Source organism: Mesoplodon bidens (genome assembly GCF_964165515.1).
Source record: "Mesoplodon bidens genome assembly, chromosome: 6".
Classification (NCBI taxonomy): Eukaryota; Metazoa; Chordata; class Mammalia; order Artiodactyla; family Ziphiidae; genus Mesoplodon; species Mesoplodon bidens.
Window position 1 is genome coordinate 929646 of NC_138162.1, and position 15047 is coordinate 944692.

The 15047-nt window shown below is 62.4% G+C and overlaps 3 protein-coding genes across 3 annotated transcripts; all 3 read left to right on the forward strand.

Moving 5' to 3' along the window:
* Window positions 1-1185: 1185 nt before the first annotated feature.
* On the forward strand, window positions 1186-6549 carry LOC308618800 (endoplasmic reticulum mannosyl-oligosaccharide 1,2-alpha-mannosidase-like; the record flags this gene model as incomplete). Its single annotated transcript, XM_081237068.1, has 7 exons — window positions 1186-1312; window positions 1547-1608; window positions 1703-1819; window positions 3964-4072; window positions 4778-4896; window positions 5875-6029; window positions 6289-6549. 7 exons carry the CDS (start codon window positions 1186-1188, stop codon window positions 6449-6451), a joined length of 852 nt encoding a protein of 283 aa, XP_081093194.1. The 3' UTR covers window positions 6452-6549.
* A 930-nt stretch (window positions 6550-7479) lies between these two features.
* LOC308618550 (endoplasmic reticulum mannosyl-oligosaccharide 1,2-alpha-mannosidase-like) lies at window positions 7480-9243 on the forward strand. The gene is made up of 2 exons (XM_081236564.1): window positions 7480-8035; window positions 8761-9243. Exons 1-2 carry the CDS (start codon window positions 7575-7577, stop codon window positions 8873-8875), a joined length of 576 nt encoding a protein of 191 aa, XP_081092690.1. The 5' UTR covers window positions 7480-7574; the 3' UTR covers window positions 8876-9243.
* Window positions 9244-10545: 1302 nt separating this feature from the next.
* DPP7 (dipeptidyl peptidase 7) lies at window positions 10546-14387 on the forward strand. Its single transcript, XM_081236562.1, has 13 exons — window positions 10546-10676; window positions 10747-10860; window positions 10946-11085; window positions 11162-11325; window positions 11552-11687; window positions 11767-11848; window positions 11944-12110; window positions 12297-12357; window positions 12779-12897; window positions 13088-13244; window positions 13407-13471; window positions 13801-13871; window positions 13997-14387. Exons 1-13 carry the CDS (start codon window positions 10595-10597, stop codon window positions 14127-14129), a joined length of 1491 nt encoding a protein of 496 aa, XP_081092688.1. The 5' UTR covers window positions 10546-10594; the 3' UTR covers window positions 14130-14387.
* Window positions 14388-15047: the final 660 nt, after the last annotated feature.

Sequence of the window (15047 nt, forward strand, 5' to 3'; positions counted from 1 at the left end):
GAACACTGGGTAGGGCCGTGAGCTGAGCAATCCTGGGCAGTACAGAACTGCTTTGCCTTGTTTATTGAGGGGAAATATGCTCACAGCAAAGTGCAGTGATCTTTATTTTTTTTAAGTCTTTTCTTCTTATTTTTAAAAAATATTTATTTATTTGGCTGTGCCAGCTCTTAGTTGCTGCACATGGGATCTTCTTTGCAGCTTGCAGGATCTTTTAGTTGTGGCATGCAGGCTGTTAGTTGCAGCATGCACGCAGGGTCTAGTTCCCTGACCAAGGATTGAACCCGGCCCCCTGCGTTGGGAGCGAGGAGGCTTAACCACTGGACCACCAGGGAGGTCCCAGTGCAGTGATCTTTAGTACATCCTGAAGACTATCGAGTCTGTTGACCTTAAGAATGAGCAAAAGTGGATTTATTTGGGAACATCAGAGGAATTGCGATTTGGGACAAGCAAGCTATAGCAAAAGCCATAGGTAAGTCCAACAAAAAAAGGAGAGGAATGGTTATTTTACAGAGAAAAATGAGGAAGTTGAGAGGTTTGTGTGGGTTTTGTTTTTCGTTGCTGTTGTTTTTTGGTTTGTTTGTTTTTTATGAAAGCCCTTTGGAAAAAAGTGAGAGTTCAGGGTGAGGATGGTTTCTCATTGGCTAAGTTGCTGAGGTAGTTGATTTCTTGTACAAGATGCAGTGTGCATCTTTTCCTGCTGGGGCCTTTGATAGACGATTCTTCCCTGTTATGATTCTTCCGTTGTAGTTCGTAATTGACTGTTGACCTGCAGCAAGATAGCAGCCAATTATTTTACCAGTAACATGGGTTTATTCAGGAACAGTAAAGAATTGGAAAGCAGAACAAGCAATCTAAGGTGAAACACAAGCACGTGCCGAGAACAAAGCAGAGACTCTTTTATAGAGGAGAAGTGGGAGTTGCAAGGGGCTGTTCTAAACAAAGAATCCATTGGAAGAAACTGGGAGTTGGAAGTGTGGTGGCTTTTCATTGGCTGCACTGTGATGGTCTCTCATTGGCTGGGCTGTTGCTGGGAGCAAAATCTTCCTTCCTCCTGCTGGGTAGTTAAGTAGTAACCTTCCTGTTGGGTCTGCAATTAAGGCTGCGCGGTGGGGTGTGAGAGCGCCCCCTTCTGGCCTCCTGACTGCAGTTTAGTGAGGGTTCCCTTTATTACTTTTCACAGGTCCAATGGATGAAGAACCCAAGAGCCCGCCTGCCAATGACCCTACAGCGGGCCCTCCGTCCTCGCTGAGCCCTGCCTCCCAGGCCCCAGCCCCTCCAGGCCCTCGGGCAGGCCTCCGGATCGAGACCTGGGGTTTGGGGCACAGGAGCTCCCCGCCGACGTGGCGGAGCGGTGGGACACCTGCTCAGGGTTAGAGCCAACCGAGAGGGCCTGGCCGATCCCCACTGCTCACAGGCCCTGGGGGAGCCGGACGGGGCGCAACTGGACGCAAAGCCGCGGACCCCGGCGAGACCTGCTCGACCGGAAGCCAGCTCCTCCTGTTGCGTTGGCCACCGCCCAGCTAGGCAACGGCCGGCGCATGCGCAGAGGGACGCCGCCGCCAAGCGCCGCAGGTCCCGTTTCTGCGCACGCGCGCTGCGCCCGCGAAGGTTGGTCGTTGACTGCTGCGCGACAGCCGCGTGGGGGCGTCAGGCCCGCCGAGCGCGCTGCGTCTCCGGGGGCCCGGCTTCCTGACGCCGCCAGCGCCCGCTCGCTTTTACGTGTCCGCGGCCCGTCCCGCCTGGGGGCGCCTTGGCGCTGACTCGGAGCCCGGGCCGGAGCCCGGACGGCGGCTGCTGGCGGCACTGCTGGTGCTGGCGGGTGAGCGTCCGGCGGCGCCGAGCCCGAGTCTCGGCGTGTGACAGCCGGGCCGCGACAGCCTCCCCGGGACGGGACGCCTGGGACCCAGCCTCGGACACGGGCATCTGAGACCGTGAGGAGAGACGAGGCGGGGCGTTCCCACTGCCGCTGAACGCGGAGGCCGCTCTGGCACCGCGCAGGACCCCAGGCAGGCTCGCCGCCACCCTCCGCCGGCGTCCGGTCTAGAGCAAGACCCTCTCCCCAGACCCCCGACCAGAGCTCCGCTCCCCTAACGGTTTCTTCCTGGCATCCTCCTCCCGAGACCGCCCCCCCAAGTCCCCGCGGTCCCTGGAGTAATGACCCCATCTTGTTAAGCACGGTTGTCTGTGGTGGGTTTTGGCACAAGGACCTTGGACTGGGACCCTGGGCTCGGCAACGGCGGGCCCATCTGAGACCCCCTGTGCCTCTGTCTGTCCGAGGAGCCACCTGCCCTTGAATGGGAAGTACGTTCACGCTGAACTGAACTCTGGTATTTCATTGACACCCTCAGCCTTGAGTCTGGGGGGGTGGTTTCCAGGAATAACTCCCTCAGTGGGGTTTTGGTTTTCTGATTAGATTTATATTTTAATTAGGTGGAATTTTCTTTCTGGCCGCTGACATCTGCTACCTAATGCTTTGTCTGCCTGTCTGCTTTCTCATGTCTTCAGTCGTCTGTCCTTCCTCAAGCTGGTCTCTTGAGCTAAGACATTCAGAAGGTTTCTTCTCAAACCCATTTCCTTTGGATAAACTTTGCCCGCGTCACCATTTAAAACTTTATAAGGACTTCTTCCTCTGATTCGGGTGTATGTCCCAAATGCTGCTTTTCTTTTACTTCTGCCTAGAATCAGGAGGTTTTTGTCCAGCCACTGATAGGAGACCAAAGGAGAAAAAAAAAAAAACAATTAATATGATCTTCCTTACCTTCATTCTGTAATTTCTGACTCTCATGGTCTCATGAAAATTAAGGAAAAACAAAACTCTTATGCGTTTTCCCCAGACAGACCCTGCAAGAGGTCCCTTCTGGTTCTTGTTTCTTTCACATCTCTGATCCCGAACTTAAGTTGTGAACATTGAACTTTACCTCACTTCAATAAATGTGCCTGCTAGGGGTTTCCCTGGTGGCTCAGTGGTTAAGAGTCCGCCTGCCAGTGCAGGGGACACGGGTTCGAGCCCTGGTCCAGGAAGATCCCACATGCCGCGGAGCAACTAAGCCCGTGCGCCACAACTACTGAGTCTGTGCTGTAGCGCCCGCGAGCCACAACTACTGAAACCTGTGCGCCTAGAGCCCGTGCTCTGCAACAAGAGAAGCCACTGCAATGAGAAGCCCGCGCAACGCAACGAAGAGTAGCCCCCACTCGCCACAACTAGAAAAAGACTGCGTGCAGCAACGAACACCCAACGCAGCCAAAAATAAATAAATGAAACAAATAAAATTTAAAAAAAATTCTAAATGTGCCTGCTGCAGTCACTGTGGTCATATTACAAGGCCTGGTGGGTCAGGAGTCTCCCGGGGCAATGACCATAGTCAGTTTCTCCTCTTCAGTTTGTTCTGAACCTGCTTTTCAGGAGGTCTTTTTTTTGGCCGAACCAGGCAACACGCAGGATCTTAGTTCCCCGACCAGAGATCGAACCCATGCCCCCTGCACTGGAAGCGTGGAGTCCTAACCACTGGACTGCCAGGAAATTCTCAGTTGGACCTTTTTTTCTCAGGAGTTCTTTAATGCCGCACAAAGAACTTATACATATGGAGGGGCAGAAGGCACGAGCGGGGCCGGCTCCGCGGCTCCCGGGGTCCCGGGCTGCAGGGCCGAGGCGAGGCTGGTGGAGCCTGAGCCAGCACACGCGGGCTGCCAGTCTTTCCCCGCTGCCCACGTGTCAGCCAGAAACGGTCTCCGCGTGAGTCTGCATCCTCCTCGAACGCGGGCCCGTGCGGTGTGTCCTCTACAGCAGTATCATCCCAGCCTGCGGCCCCTGCCGAGAGGCAACTTCCCCTGGTTCAAAAGCAGCAGAGCCCACGCTGGGCCTCCGGAATTCCTCGTCGTCCCCACGGAGTGTGTCACAGTGGGAGAGATTTCCAGCTGTGCCCTTTTCAGTAAAAAGCGTCACTGTCTGTCTCTCTCGCTCAGAAATGGAAGCAGCTGTCGAGGTTACAGCGGAACGTGGTCCTCTTCCTGCTGGCGTTCCTGATGCTCTGCGGCCTCCTGGCCTACATCAGTGTGGCCGACGAGTGGAAAGGTACCAGCTCCACGATTCCGCAGTGACCCGTGGGGGTTCCTGAGGGCGGACTCAGCGGCAGCAGCGCGATCTCGCGGCTGCAGGAGGCATAGACGTCAGCACATTGGCAGGAAGTCGAAATACAGAGAAGCCTAGAGTGTTCCCAAGCCCCGGCTAGGAGGTGGCTGTTAATTTGAGGTTGTGTGACTGTTTCCCAAATGTCTGCTGCGAGGACCGGCATCTCACCCTCTCTGTCTCACAGTGAGAGTCAGGTCCTGAGGCTGAATGCTGAGTCTGAACGTGTTGCGTGGACTTCCTCACACGCGCTACCGGGAGCTGGGAAGGGCCGGGCAGGGTGCCAGTGAGGAGGGGCAGGGTCCCTTCTGAATTGCTCTAGGATGGCTTCTTTGAGGAGGAAAGCTAAAGAGCCGCTGTAGGTTTGCTCCAGTAAATGGCCCGTGTGCCACCTTGTGCCCTTCCCGAAACGGAAATCATAAAGGCAGAGCAATGGGGATGTGGGTGGGGATACGGACAGAAACTGCCAGGTGCTTTGGGAAAGGTTTGATTCCCTTTGGCCATTCTCGAATTGCTCGAACTGCCCTCTTGGGAGGTCCCGCCGCGTTCCTTTACACGGAGTCATAGCTGTGTGGATGCTGTCTGGAGTGCACGTTGAATGTTCTCCAGGCTTTGTGGCGAAGTTGAGATAAAGTAGATTCTCTTGTTTAGCCATGGACAGCAGGTCGGCAGAAGGGCCGAAGATGAGACCCGCAAATCCACCCGTCTTGCCAGCTCCTCGGAGAGCAGCAGCTGAGAAGCCGGAAACCTTCGCGGGGGCGTCACCTCAGGTACTTTGAATAAACTACACGCGGAGTTGTAACCCGGGCCCGTGCCAGAAGCACTTGGGAACAGTACGTGCTGTTTCAGACAGACTGGGAAGGGTTCTGTTTCTTACCGTTTGTTTGAGGTTTTAACCTCACACTCCTTACTCTGGGCTGCTTGGATGAAGGAGGCGAGGGGAAAGGAAGAGGGCCGTCCTGTCCTTCGTCTTTGTGCATCTGCTGTGCCGGATCCTTGGTAGGTGTGAACGAGAGCCATCCCTTTTCTCTGGGAGCTACTGGCGAGGGACACACTCAGGCGGGCGCTCCGCTCTGGACCTGCCCAGACCGAGTTGCTGGGGGCCCGAGCGTCAAGTCGGGCCTGGGAGAGAGGTTTCGGAGTACGCGGGTGCGTGGTGCCTGCTGTCCAGAAAGGGAGAGGGAGGGGCGCGGCCTAGTCCTGGGGCGCCTTCCTTGGGGGGTGTGGGGAGGATGTAGAGACTAGAGGGCACGGAGGAGTTGCCAGTCACGCGCACTGGTCAGGGCTGGCTGGGAGCCAGGAGGGGCGCTGCCCTCCCCGCAGCGCTCTGTCGCTGACCGGCCACCTCTGCCACACCCTTCCGAGGATGAAGCTGGGGAGTCCGGGCGCGGGCCTGCGACAGTAGTGTCATGGGGCCGTGCTGGCTGTCACCCTGCCGGCCCTGCTACCCTCAGGGTCTGACACCCGGAAACGTGCCTGCCAGGGGCTTAACCCGCTGCCCACGGTGGCACTCGCCCTTTAGCAGAGCCTCCAGCCGGGTAGTCAGGGCCAGGAGCTGGCGAGCAAGGGGCTCCTCCCAGAGCTGCCTGTCGTACGAAAAATGAAAATAATTTCCTCTGGGAAATTGCAGCTACTCCGCCAGTCCACAGTGCTCCCTGCATGGGGCCGGGTCAGACTGGGGGCAGCGTCGCAGATGGACGATTGAATCATTTCACGAGTGACTCTTGTCTCTTCTCGTCTCTGTCCAGAAGCCTCCAAGGCATTTCCGACGGGGACCACCCAACCTGCAGATTAGAGCCCCCGATGGAGACGCCAAGGACAGGAGGCAGGATGAGGCCCAGAGGAGGGCAGAGGCAGCCGGTGAGGCTCGCCGGGAAGACAACACGCAGGGAAACCGCGTCAGGTACAGCAGAGATGGACTGAATGGAACGCAGGGGCCGTCAGGCATCTCTGTGGTGTTTCTTTTCCTGAAAAACAAAGAGAACCAGCCTGGTGCATAATGCGCCTTCTGGTTCCTGTTCCTGCAGACAGTGTGTGCCCCGTGGGGGGTGGGAGGGCGTGGAGGCCGAGTCTGAGCCCAGCTCGGCTGCGACCTCGACCTCGACCTCGGGGCCTCAGCACCTCTGCCCCTGCTCTGAGCGCTCTCTCTCCTCCCGCTCCAGCTGGAGGGGCACAGGGACCGAACCGGAGCAGGGCCCCCAGCTCCCTCCGAGAAAGGCAGAGGCCGCCCCCAGGCCTTCCCCACAGGCCCTCAGGACGAGGAACAGTCCAGGTAAGGTCCCGCCTGCGCCCTCTCGGGGGCCACACCCCCCCCGGGCACTCTGAGGAAGGGGGCGTGCGGACACGCACGAGAGCGGCGGGGCGGCGGGGGGCTCCTGCCGTCCCGTCCCAACGAGCGCTGCTCAGCCTTGGACACCCAGGTGCAAGGACGCGCGGGTCTCGGCGTCAGGCACCCCTTAGAGCTTTGCTGACGACGTGGGGCTCCTTGGCGGCTGTCATCCGGTGGCCGGTGCTGCAGCTGCACAGGAACGTGTGTGCGGGAGGCTCGTTTCCTGCCTGTGTCCGGGCAGCCGGGGGCCTGGGTGCTGCGGTCCTCATGTCGCCCCTTGAGGGGTCAGTCTGTCCTGTTCCCATTCCACGGACAGGAGAACTGAGTCTGGGTCCCCGCCGGGACCCTCTGCTCTCGGTGCTGGAGCCCCCAGGGAGAACAAGAGAGCCTGGAGTGGGGACTTGTGGCCACGCACGTGGGGACACGGGGCAACCGTGTGGGGTTCGAAATGGACGGCAGAGCCGTGGGTGTCGACACAGGACGTGTGGTGAAGCCGTGGACACACGTGTTCCCCTGCGCGGTAGCCCCGTGTGTGCACGTGGTCCCCCCGCGTGTGGCGGGAAGCTGCCTCTGGTTGTGAACTTCTGTTCACCAAAGCCGCCTTTGGTGCCCAAATGCGTCCCTTGAATGTCCCGGGGACCTTTTGCCATCTGAGCAGAGAACAGACAGCACCTGAGCAGGTGGGACGGGCGCTTCACCCTGTTGAATTCCAGCCCCTGTACTGAGCTGTGGCCTATAAGGTGCTGCCCTAGGACAGCGAGCATGCGTTAATGATGGAAGGGAACACACACCATTCATATAGGTTCCCACACACGTGAGGGCAGTTCTGTAATTCTGCCTGAAATGAGCCACTTGCTCGTAAGAGTCACTTGCCAGGCACCCATGTTGCCATGTCTTGGCAGTTGCAAGAGAACAAAGAGGAATAAGGCAGCTCACCCCAGGGAAGTGTATGAATTGACACGAGTGTGTGTGTTGGATCCTGAGGAATTTGATAAAATGTGCACCGAGCTGTGGGGACACAGACACATGTGCCGCCCGGGCCGGACAGGTGAGCTCAGGGGAGCCCAGGTTGGTTGGGTCATGAGGAGTGAATAGGAGATTCCCCAGGTGGCTGAGAACATGGGGGCAGTTGTTACCATCAGCAGCAACCCCGGGCTCGGAAGCAGACGTGCCTGGCTCCCCTGCAGGAAGCGGGAGCACACAGCCATCCTGGGCAGGTGGTCCGGGGCCACAGCTGTGGCCTTCAGACACTGTCCCCCAAGGGTGGGGGCTGAGAACCGTGGCGAGGGGGGGTTCGGCCCTGTGTTCGGGCCCCGGGGCAGCAGCGTCCGAGGAGCGCAGCCCTCTGTGCAGCCCGCGCTGCTCACTGCCCTGCCCTCCCCTGCCCAGGAGGCCGTGGAGGAGGTGAGCAGGCGCGTGCACTCCCTGCGCGGGAAGAAGGACGGGCTGGTGCCCATGTTCATCAACACCGGCAACGGGCTCTTCACGCACCTGGGCGTGTTCACCCTGGGCGCCAGGGCCGACAGCTACTACGAGTACCTGCTGAAGCAGTGGATCCAGGGGGGGAAGAAGGAGACGCAGTGAGGCCCGGTTCTCAGCTCTCGGGGTGGCGGGAACCGGCAGCCGCGCCGGCCGGGGCCGGGCCGGTCCGCGGGGCGGGGCTCTCCTCACAGCCTGTGTGCAGAGCCAGGGCCCGGCCGGCCGCGGGGGTCCACGGCCCGTCAGTGCCGGGCAGCCGGGCTCTTCCTCGGGCCTGTGGCCGCCCCTCTGGCGTCCGCTCCCGCGGCAGGCACCTGGGCCTCCTCGAGCTTAGTGCCCTGACCCTGAAAACGCACGCTTTCCCGGGGAGCAGCGGTGGCTCCTTGTCCAGTTTGGAAAATAGAGATTAACCCTCACGAGGGTGCTGGGATCGCCTCAAGTCTCAGGCCCAGGGGTGACAGTGACCCAGAATCAGGGGCAGGGGCAGCTCCAGGCCATCACCCACGGGTGAGACGAGGGTGTCACCAACAGGGGAGCCCGTGGGCTGGTTCAGAGAACCGGGGTGAGCGCGTCGGGGCCAGGGGCTCGGCGGAGACTGCTCTCTGGTGGCCCCTTGGGGCTGGTTGGGAGGCACGGGCCCTGGTGAGGGGCGGGGGCAGAAGCCCACGGGGCTGACGCGGGCCTCCACGCGGAGACTGGCGGGGCGCCACCCCAGACAGGGCAGCCACGAGAATGGGGACGGGAGCTCAGGGTCGTGCCCTTTCCTGGAACACGGGGGCTGTGCACCCGCCTGGGCTGAGCACACGGGCCCCGCTGGTCTGCACAGGCTGCTGGAAGACTACCTCGAAGCCGTGGAAGGAATCAAAAAGCACCTGCTGCACAGATCTGAACCCGGCAAGCTGACCTTCGTGGGGGAACTCGCCCACGGCCGCTTCAGATAGAGGAAGAGATGCAAGTGGGAGGAGCCTGGGGAGGGGCTGCCATCCAGGGGAAGGGGCTGTGAGTCCCTGTGTCTTGTCCTGGCCCCCACCCTGAAGAGGCCGTGGGGGGGCCTTCAAGTGTAGTTCTCCCAACACAGGACAGGCATCCATAGGTGCGGGGATGGGGACCAAGGAACAGGGACACAGGAACATGGGAACCTGGGCACACAGGGACACAGGGATGGGGAAAAGGGGGCATGGGGACACAAGGACGGGGGCATGGAGGTGGGCACACAGGGATGGGGACACGGGGCCGTGGGGGACATGGGGTCACAGGGATGGTGCCACAGGGACGGGGACATAGGGACATGGGAACACAGGGACGGGGACATGGGATGGGAACACGGGGTCGGGGACACGGGAACATGAGGAACACAGGGACACAGGGATAGGGACATGGGGATGGGGATGGGGACACAGGGAGGTGGGGACATGGAGACATGAGGGACATGACATGGGGATGGGGACACAGGGACATGGGATGGGGACAGGGACTGTGGGATGATTGTGGTATGGCACTGGGTGACCTCAGGGTGACTACACCCATAGGGTGGTGTCATGTGATGGACAGTCATTGTCACCATGCTGATTGCCACAGCAACAGTCCTGGGACTGTGTGAGGGAAAGCCAATGGGCCAGCTGGCCCGGTTTCCTGGTTGTGACCAGAGCCCAGGACCCCAGCCCAGCCTGGGCCGTCCCAGCACCAGACAGTCCAGGCCTGGGCAGAGCCTGGGGGTCGAGCTGGCCGGGGATAGTCCTGGGAGTGGGAATGGGTGGCTCCCCTTCCCTCTGCTGCGTGGGGCGGGGCCAACTTCCCCACCTGCTCTGGGCCTGGCTCACTGCCCACGTCCCCAGCAAGACTGTGGTCAGCACGGCCCCACCTGTGCTGAGCGGGCCGCCCAGCTTGGCCTGTCTGGCCCCTCACCAGGCCCTGGACTGGCACCGGGGGAGAGGTGGCCCTTCCGTCCTGTGGGTACTGCGGAGCCAGTGAAGGGGCTGGCCTGAGGGGGAGGGGAGAGGGTCCCAGATCCCAGGCTTGGCCTCCTAGCCTTCTCCACCCCCACGAGCCGCCCAAACTCCTGCCTGGGCTCCGAGGCCCCCGCTCGCCCGCCCCCTGCCCAGCCACACGGGCCCTCACTGTTGCTCGGACAGGACAGGCTCTTCTTTCAGGGCGGCCGACCTCGACGGAGCCCCCACCCCCATCCTCCTAAGGCTCCCTCCCTCCCTCTCAGGGGTCGTTCTGAGCAGCTGCTCAGGAGGTGGCCTTCCCCAACCCTGCCCTTGAGCGTGACCCTCCCCTGGGGCTGCCCGCTGGGGGGCCCGACCCAGGACAACGCCGTGTGGCCAGGAGGTGGCTGGGCAGTGGGGCAGTCAGTTCCTGCCCAGTGCGTGTGTGGCACGGTGCCCGGCCCTAAGCAGTGGCCGCTAGAGGAGGGGTGACTGGGCAGGCACGTCCCCGCCCCCAGCACCGGGCCCTCGAGCCCTCAGCCCACTTCCTGTGCCCCCATAGCTACCATCTTCATGGTGACACGGGAGTGCCAGAAGCTTGAGGACCCGGAAGCTGGCTGCCGGGAGGAGAGGGCAGTGCTGCTCACAGCCCCGCCCAGGCCGTCACGTGAGGGCTTCCTGTTGGTCACGTGACCCCGCCCACCTGACCCGAAGCTGGCGGGGAAAGTGAACATGAGCTCCCCGCGCCAGGCGGCCCTGACCTGGGCCCTGGCCCTGTTTTTGGCCCTACAGCTGCGCAGCCTGGAGGCCAGGGGTGAGTGCCGGCCCGCGGGCCCCCCACTCGGCACCCCCAGGTCCCCTCCGCTGAGCGCTGTGCCCTCCAGCCCACAGAGCCACGGACCCTGACTTTCAGGAGGCCTACTTCGAGCAGCTCCTGGACCATTTCAACTTCGAGAGGTTTGGGAACAAGACCTTCCGCCAGCGGTTCCTGCTGTCAGGTGAGGTCGCCCTGGGGACAGTTCCTGCTGTGGGATGAGGACGGGCACCCCACGCCTCACCTGCCCCCTTGCCTCCATCCGACAGAGAAGTTCTGGAAGAGGGGCGAGGGGCCAATATTCTTCTACACGGGCAACGAGGGGGACGTGTGGTCCTTCGCCAACAACTCAGGGTTCATCCTGGAGCTGGCGGCGCAGCAGGGGGCCCTGGTCGTCTTTGCCGAGCACGTGGGTACCGGCTGGGGGTGGGGGTGGGGGCCAGACCGGGGCGCGGGGTCAGTGACGCCTGGTCGCCTGCCCACAGCGGTACTACGGAAAGTCTCTCCCGTTCGGTGAGCGGTCCAGGTGCCGCGGGTACACGGAGCTGCTGACGGTGGAGCAGGCCCTGGCCGACTACGCGGGGCTGCTTCGGGCACTTCGGCAGGAACTTGGGGCCCAGGACGCCCCCGCCATCGCCTTTGGCGGGAGGTGCGTCCTTGTCTCCTTTCTCTCCCAGGACAAATGCAAGCCTGGCCCCGGCCAGAATTTCTGTGGGTCTTAGAAGTTTGGGGTCCTTTGGAGGCATGGGGTGGGGGGCTCTGGGAAAGGAGAGAGGAGGCAGGTGTCGTCGCGGAGGCGCACTGGGGTCGGCGGGGGCGGGGTGCTGCAGGGGTGGCGTGGGGAGCCACCCAGCTAACCCTGCGCCCCTGCCCAGCTATGGGGGGATGCTCAGCGCCTACATGAGGATAAAGTACCCCCACCTCGTGGCGGGGGCACTGGCGGCCAGCGCACCCGTCGTCGCGGTGGCAGGCCTCGGTGACCCCTACCAGTTCTTCCGGGATGTCTCGGCGGTAAGTGAAGCCTCCGGCCCCCGACCCCTCCCCCAGGCAGCCCAGGGGGCGGGTGCAGCCACACCCTTCCTTCCTCCAGGACTTTGAGGGCCAGAGTCCCAAGTGTGCCCAGGCCGTGCGGGACGCCTTCCGGCAGATCAAGGACTTGTTCCTACAGGGAGGTGAGGAGGCTGCCCCCTGCCTCCCTGCCCCCCATTCCCCCTCCCCAACGTGTGCCTGAAGACTCCAAAGGCCCTTGTCCTGCTCCTCCTGGCAGCCTATGACACGGTCAGCCAGGAGTTCGGCACCTGCTGGCCACTCTCTGGCCCGGGGGACCTGACCCAACTCTTCGGGTTTGCCCGGAATGCCTTCACCCTGCTGGCTATGATGGACTACCCGTACCCTGCCGACTTCGTGGGACACCTTCCTGCCAACCCTGTCAAGGCGAGGCACCCACCCCTGGCTGGCGGGAACCCGGGGAGGGCAGTGTCCTGTGGACAGGGAAGGGCCCGGCTGCCCTGGGGTGGTCAGGGCTGGCCAGCTCCAGGACCTTGCACCCACTCTGGGACCTGCGACTAGGGAAGGTCTCGAGGTGGGTGGCTGGCTGAGGGGCTCTGCTGGCACCCACAGGTTGGCTGCGACCGACTGCTGAGTGAGAGCCGGAGGATCAGGGGGCTCCGCTCGTTGGCCGGTGCGTCTGCCCACCTGCCTGGGCCGGTGTCGAGCGTGAGGGGCTTGGTGTTGGCAGGGGAGAGGGTGGGCCGAGGAGTTGGCGGGCAGCAGTGAGGGCTGTGCGGGGGCGGGGAGCACAGAAGCCTCCACTTGGCCCCTGGGACAGGAAGTGGGCATCCCCGTTGTGGCCCAGCCTGGAGAGCGTGAACCCAAGGGCCTTCTGGGAGGCCCCCAGTGCAAAGGGCCCACCCTGCTGGGAGGGGGAACGTCCAGGCGGGCTGCCCGGCTGCCCAGCAGCCAGGACAGGGGCTGACAGTACAGCTTCCGGCCACCCCGCGCCCCTCACGGCCACAGGACCCGGGGCCCCGACACCTGCCGGAGCCGTCCAAGGGGGCAGCGTGGGCGTCCAGGCGCCCAGCCCCAGGACCCCTCCCCCCCAGGCCTGGTGTACAACTCCTCGGGCACGGAGCCCTGCTATGACGTCTACCTGCAGTACCAGGCCTGTGCCGACCCCACGGGCTGCGGCTTGGGCCCTGATGCCAAGGCCTGGGACTACCAGGTATGGGGGAGCTGGGGGCCTGGGACTGCCAGGTATGGGGAGCTGGGGGCCTGGGACTGCCAGGTATGGGGGAGCTGGGGGCCTGGGACTGCCAGGTATGGGGGAGCTGGGGGCCTGGGACTGCCAGGTATGGGGTGCTACATGTGGTGTCCTGGCCCCCTGGCCTGATGGTGGTGCGGGTGTCCCGCAGGCCTGCACTGAGATCAGCCTGACGTTTTCCAGCAACAACGTGTCGGACATCTTCCCGGACCTGCCCTTCACTGAAGCCCTGCGCCAGCAGTACTGCCTGGACACGTGGGGCGTGTGGCCCCGGCAGGACTGGCTGCAAACCAGCTTTGGGGGAGGCGGTGAGGCTCAAGGCGGGGTTGGGGGCGGCATCCTTCCCCCTACACTGAGCTGCCTCTGTTTCCCACACTCCTTCGATATAGCTGGAGTTTGATCCAGTCCCTGGGTCACAAATTCGGGGGGCCCCACCTGGTCCCCACTACTGCTTGCTCTGTCCGTTTCAGACCTCACAGCTGCCAGCAACATCATCTTCTCCAACGGTGACCTGGACCCCTGGGCAGGGGGAGGGGTGAGTCACGGCCAGGAAGTCCCTGCCCCCGTGTGGGTCCCAGCACTCTTGGCTCTGGACCTCCTTGATTTTTGTTCCCATCTCCATTGTTCCCTCCTCTCCCTTTGTTGGTTCTATTCCTGACTTCCTATGGCGACCTGACTTCTGGCTCATTAATCTTCACCTTTCATTTCTAATGGGACCGTTCAGGTCTGTGCAGCCACCTCTAACTACTGCTTTAACTGCACCCCACAAGCCGGGACATGCAGCCTCCCAGCAGGTTGTGCTGCGAGGCTGAGGCCCAGAGCCCAGTCTGCACCCCTGACACGGAGGCTCCTTCAATGATACAGATTCAGAGCAACCTGAGCATGTCAGTCCTCGCCATCACCATCCACGGGGGAGCGCATCACCTGGACCTCAGGTGCAGTCCTGCCTGGGGAGGGGGTGCAGTACCTGGCCTGGGCCGATGGGTGGACGTGGGCCAAGGGTGGTGTGAGGCTCGGGGCCTGCCAGCCCTGCTGAGTACCCCCCACGCCCGCTCCTCAGAGCGTCCCACCCAGAAGACCCCGCATCTGTCGTGGAGGCGCGCAGGCTAGAGGCCACCCTCATCGGCAAGTGGGTCGAGGCAGCCAGGCATGAGCAACGGCTGCGGCTGGCACAGCACGGGCTCCGAGGCTGAGGGGTGCTCCCCCTGCAGGACCAGAGAGGACTTGCTGGGAGCCTGAGGCGGGTGAGGGGGGGAGGAGCCCCGGCCCAACCTCCTGAACCTGGAGCTCGGCCAGGGTGGGCAGGGCCTTTCCCGAGAGGCCGGACAAATACTGGTGGCCTGTCAGGCACGTCCTGTCCCATATCCTGTCCTGTCTTGAGGCCCTGGACACAGTGAATGCGCTCACACCACCTCCTAAACTCAGCTGATAAATAAAGCAGGGTCCTCGGCTCCCATCTGTGTCTTGGGTGACGGGGGATGCCGGCCTTTCCCACAGCTGGCCAACCCACACCACCACGAGGGGCCACCCCAGTGAGTCTCCACCTCCCTTCTCAGTTGTCCTCTTCATCCTCTTCGTCCCCAACCACGGCAGTGTCCGTCTGGGGAGCCCTGCAGCCCCCAAGTGCCCCTGCTTGGGGCCAGCCCTGGGCGGGGCCGGGGGACCAGTCTGCTTCACTCAGCAGACTCAGGCCCCGCCGTGTGGGAACCCTGCTGTCCCGAGTCCCACACCCACCGCTGCCCAAGAGGCTCCTGCGCTGGGGTATGGGGGTCGGGGGGCAGGGTGGCGACAGGGAGCACCACACACCCTCTAGCTGGGGAGGTCCCGCCGGGCAGGCAGCCACAGCTGAGAAGCAGGGCAAGAGGCTGACGGAGACGCAGGCCCTGCACACCTGCTGGGCGCCTGCCGGGCACGGGACCCGCAGGGCCCCTGGGCAAGTGGAGGGCGGCAGCCCTGAGGGTGAGTGCAGAAGGTGCGAGCGGAGGAGGGGCCACAGCGGTGGGCCAGGCCCTGCCGGACCCCGGGTCCGGTGCCTGTGTAGAGGCTTCTAGGAGCAAGAACGAAGTTTCCTCACATTTAACACGGAGAAAGGGCTGGCCTGTCCTACAGGG

Excerpts from the sequence above, each read along its gene's own strand:
- LOC308618550 (XM_081236564.1), top strand. The coding sequence starts at position 7,575 with ATGGGGGCAGTTGTTACCATCAGCAGCAACCCCGGGCTCGGAAGCAGA. Across the intron at positions 8,036-8,760 it reads GGGGGGAAGAAGGAGACGCA|GCTGCTGGAAGACTACCTCG; the intron begins GTGAGGCCCGGT and ends TGGTCTGCACAG.
- DPP7 (XM_081236562.1), top strand. The coding sequence starts at position 10,595 with ATGAGCTCCCCGCGCCAGGCGGCCCTGACCTGGGCCCTGGCCCTGTTT. Across the intron at positions 11,086-11,161 it reads TGGTCGTCTTTGCCGAGCAC|CGGTACTACGGAAAGTCTCT; the intron begins GTGGGTACCGGC and ends GCCTGCCCACAG. Across the intron at positions 12,898-13,087 it reads CCAAGGCCTGGGACTACCAG|GCCTGCACTGAGATCAGCCT; the intron begins GTATGGGGGAGC and ends GGTGTCCCGCAG.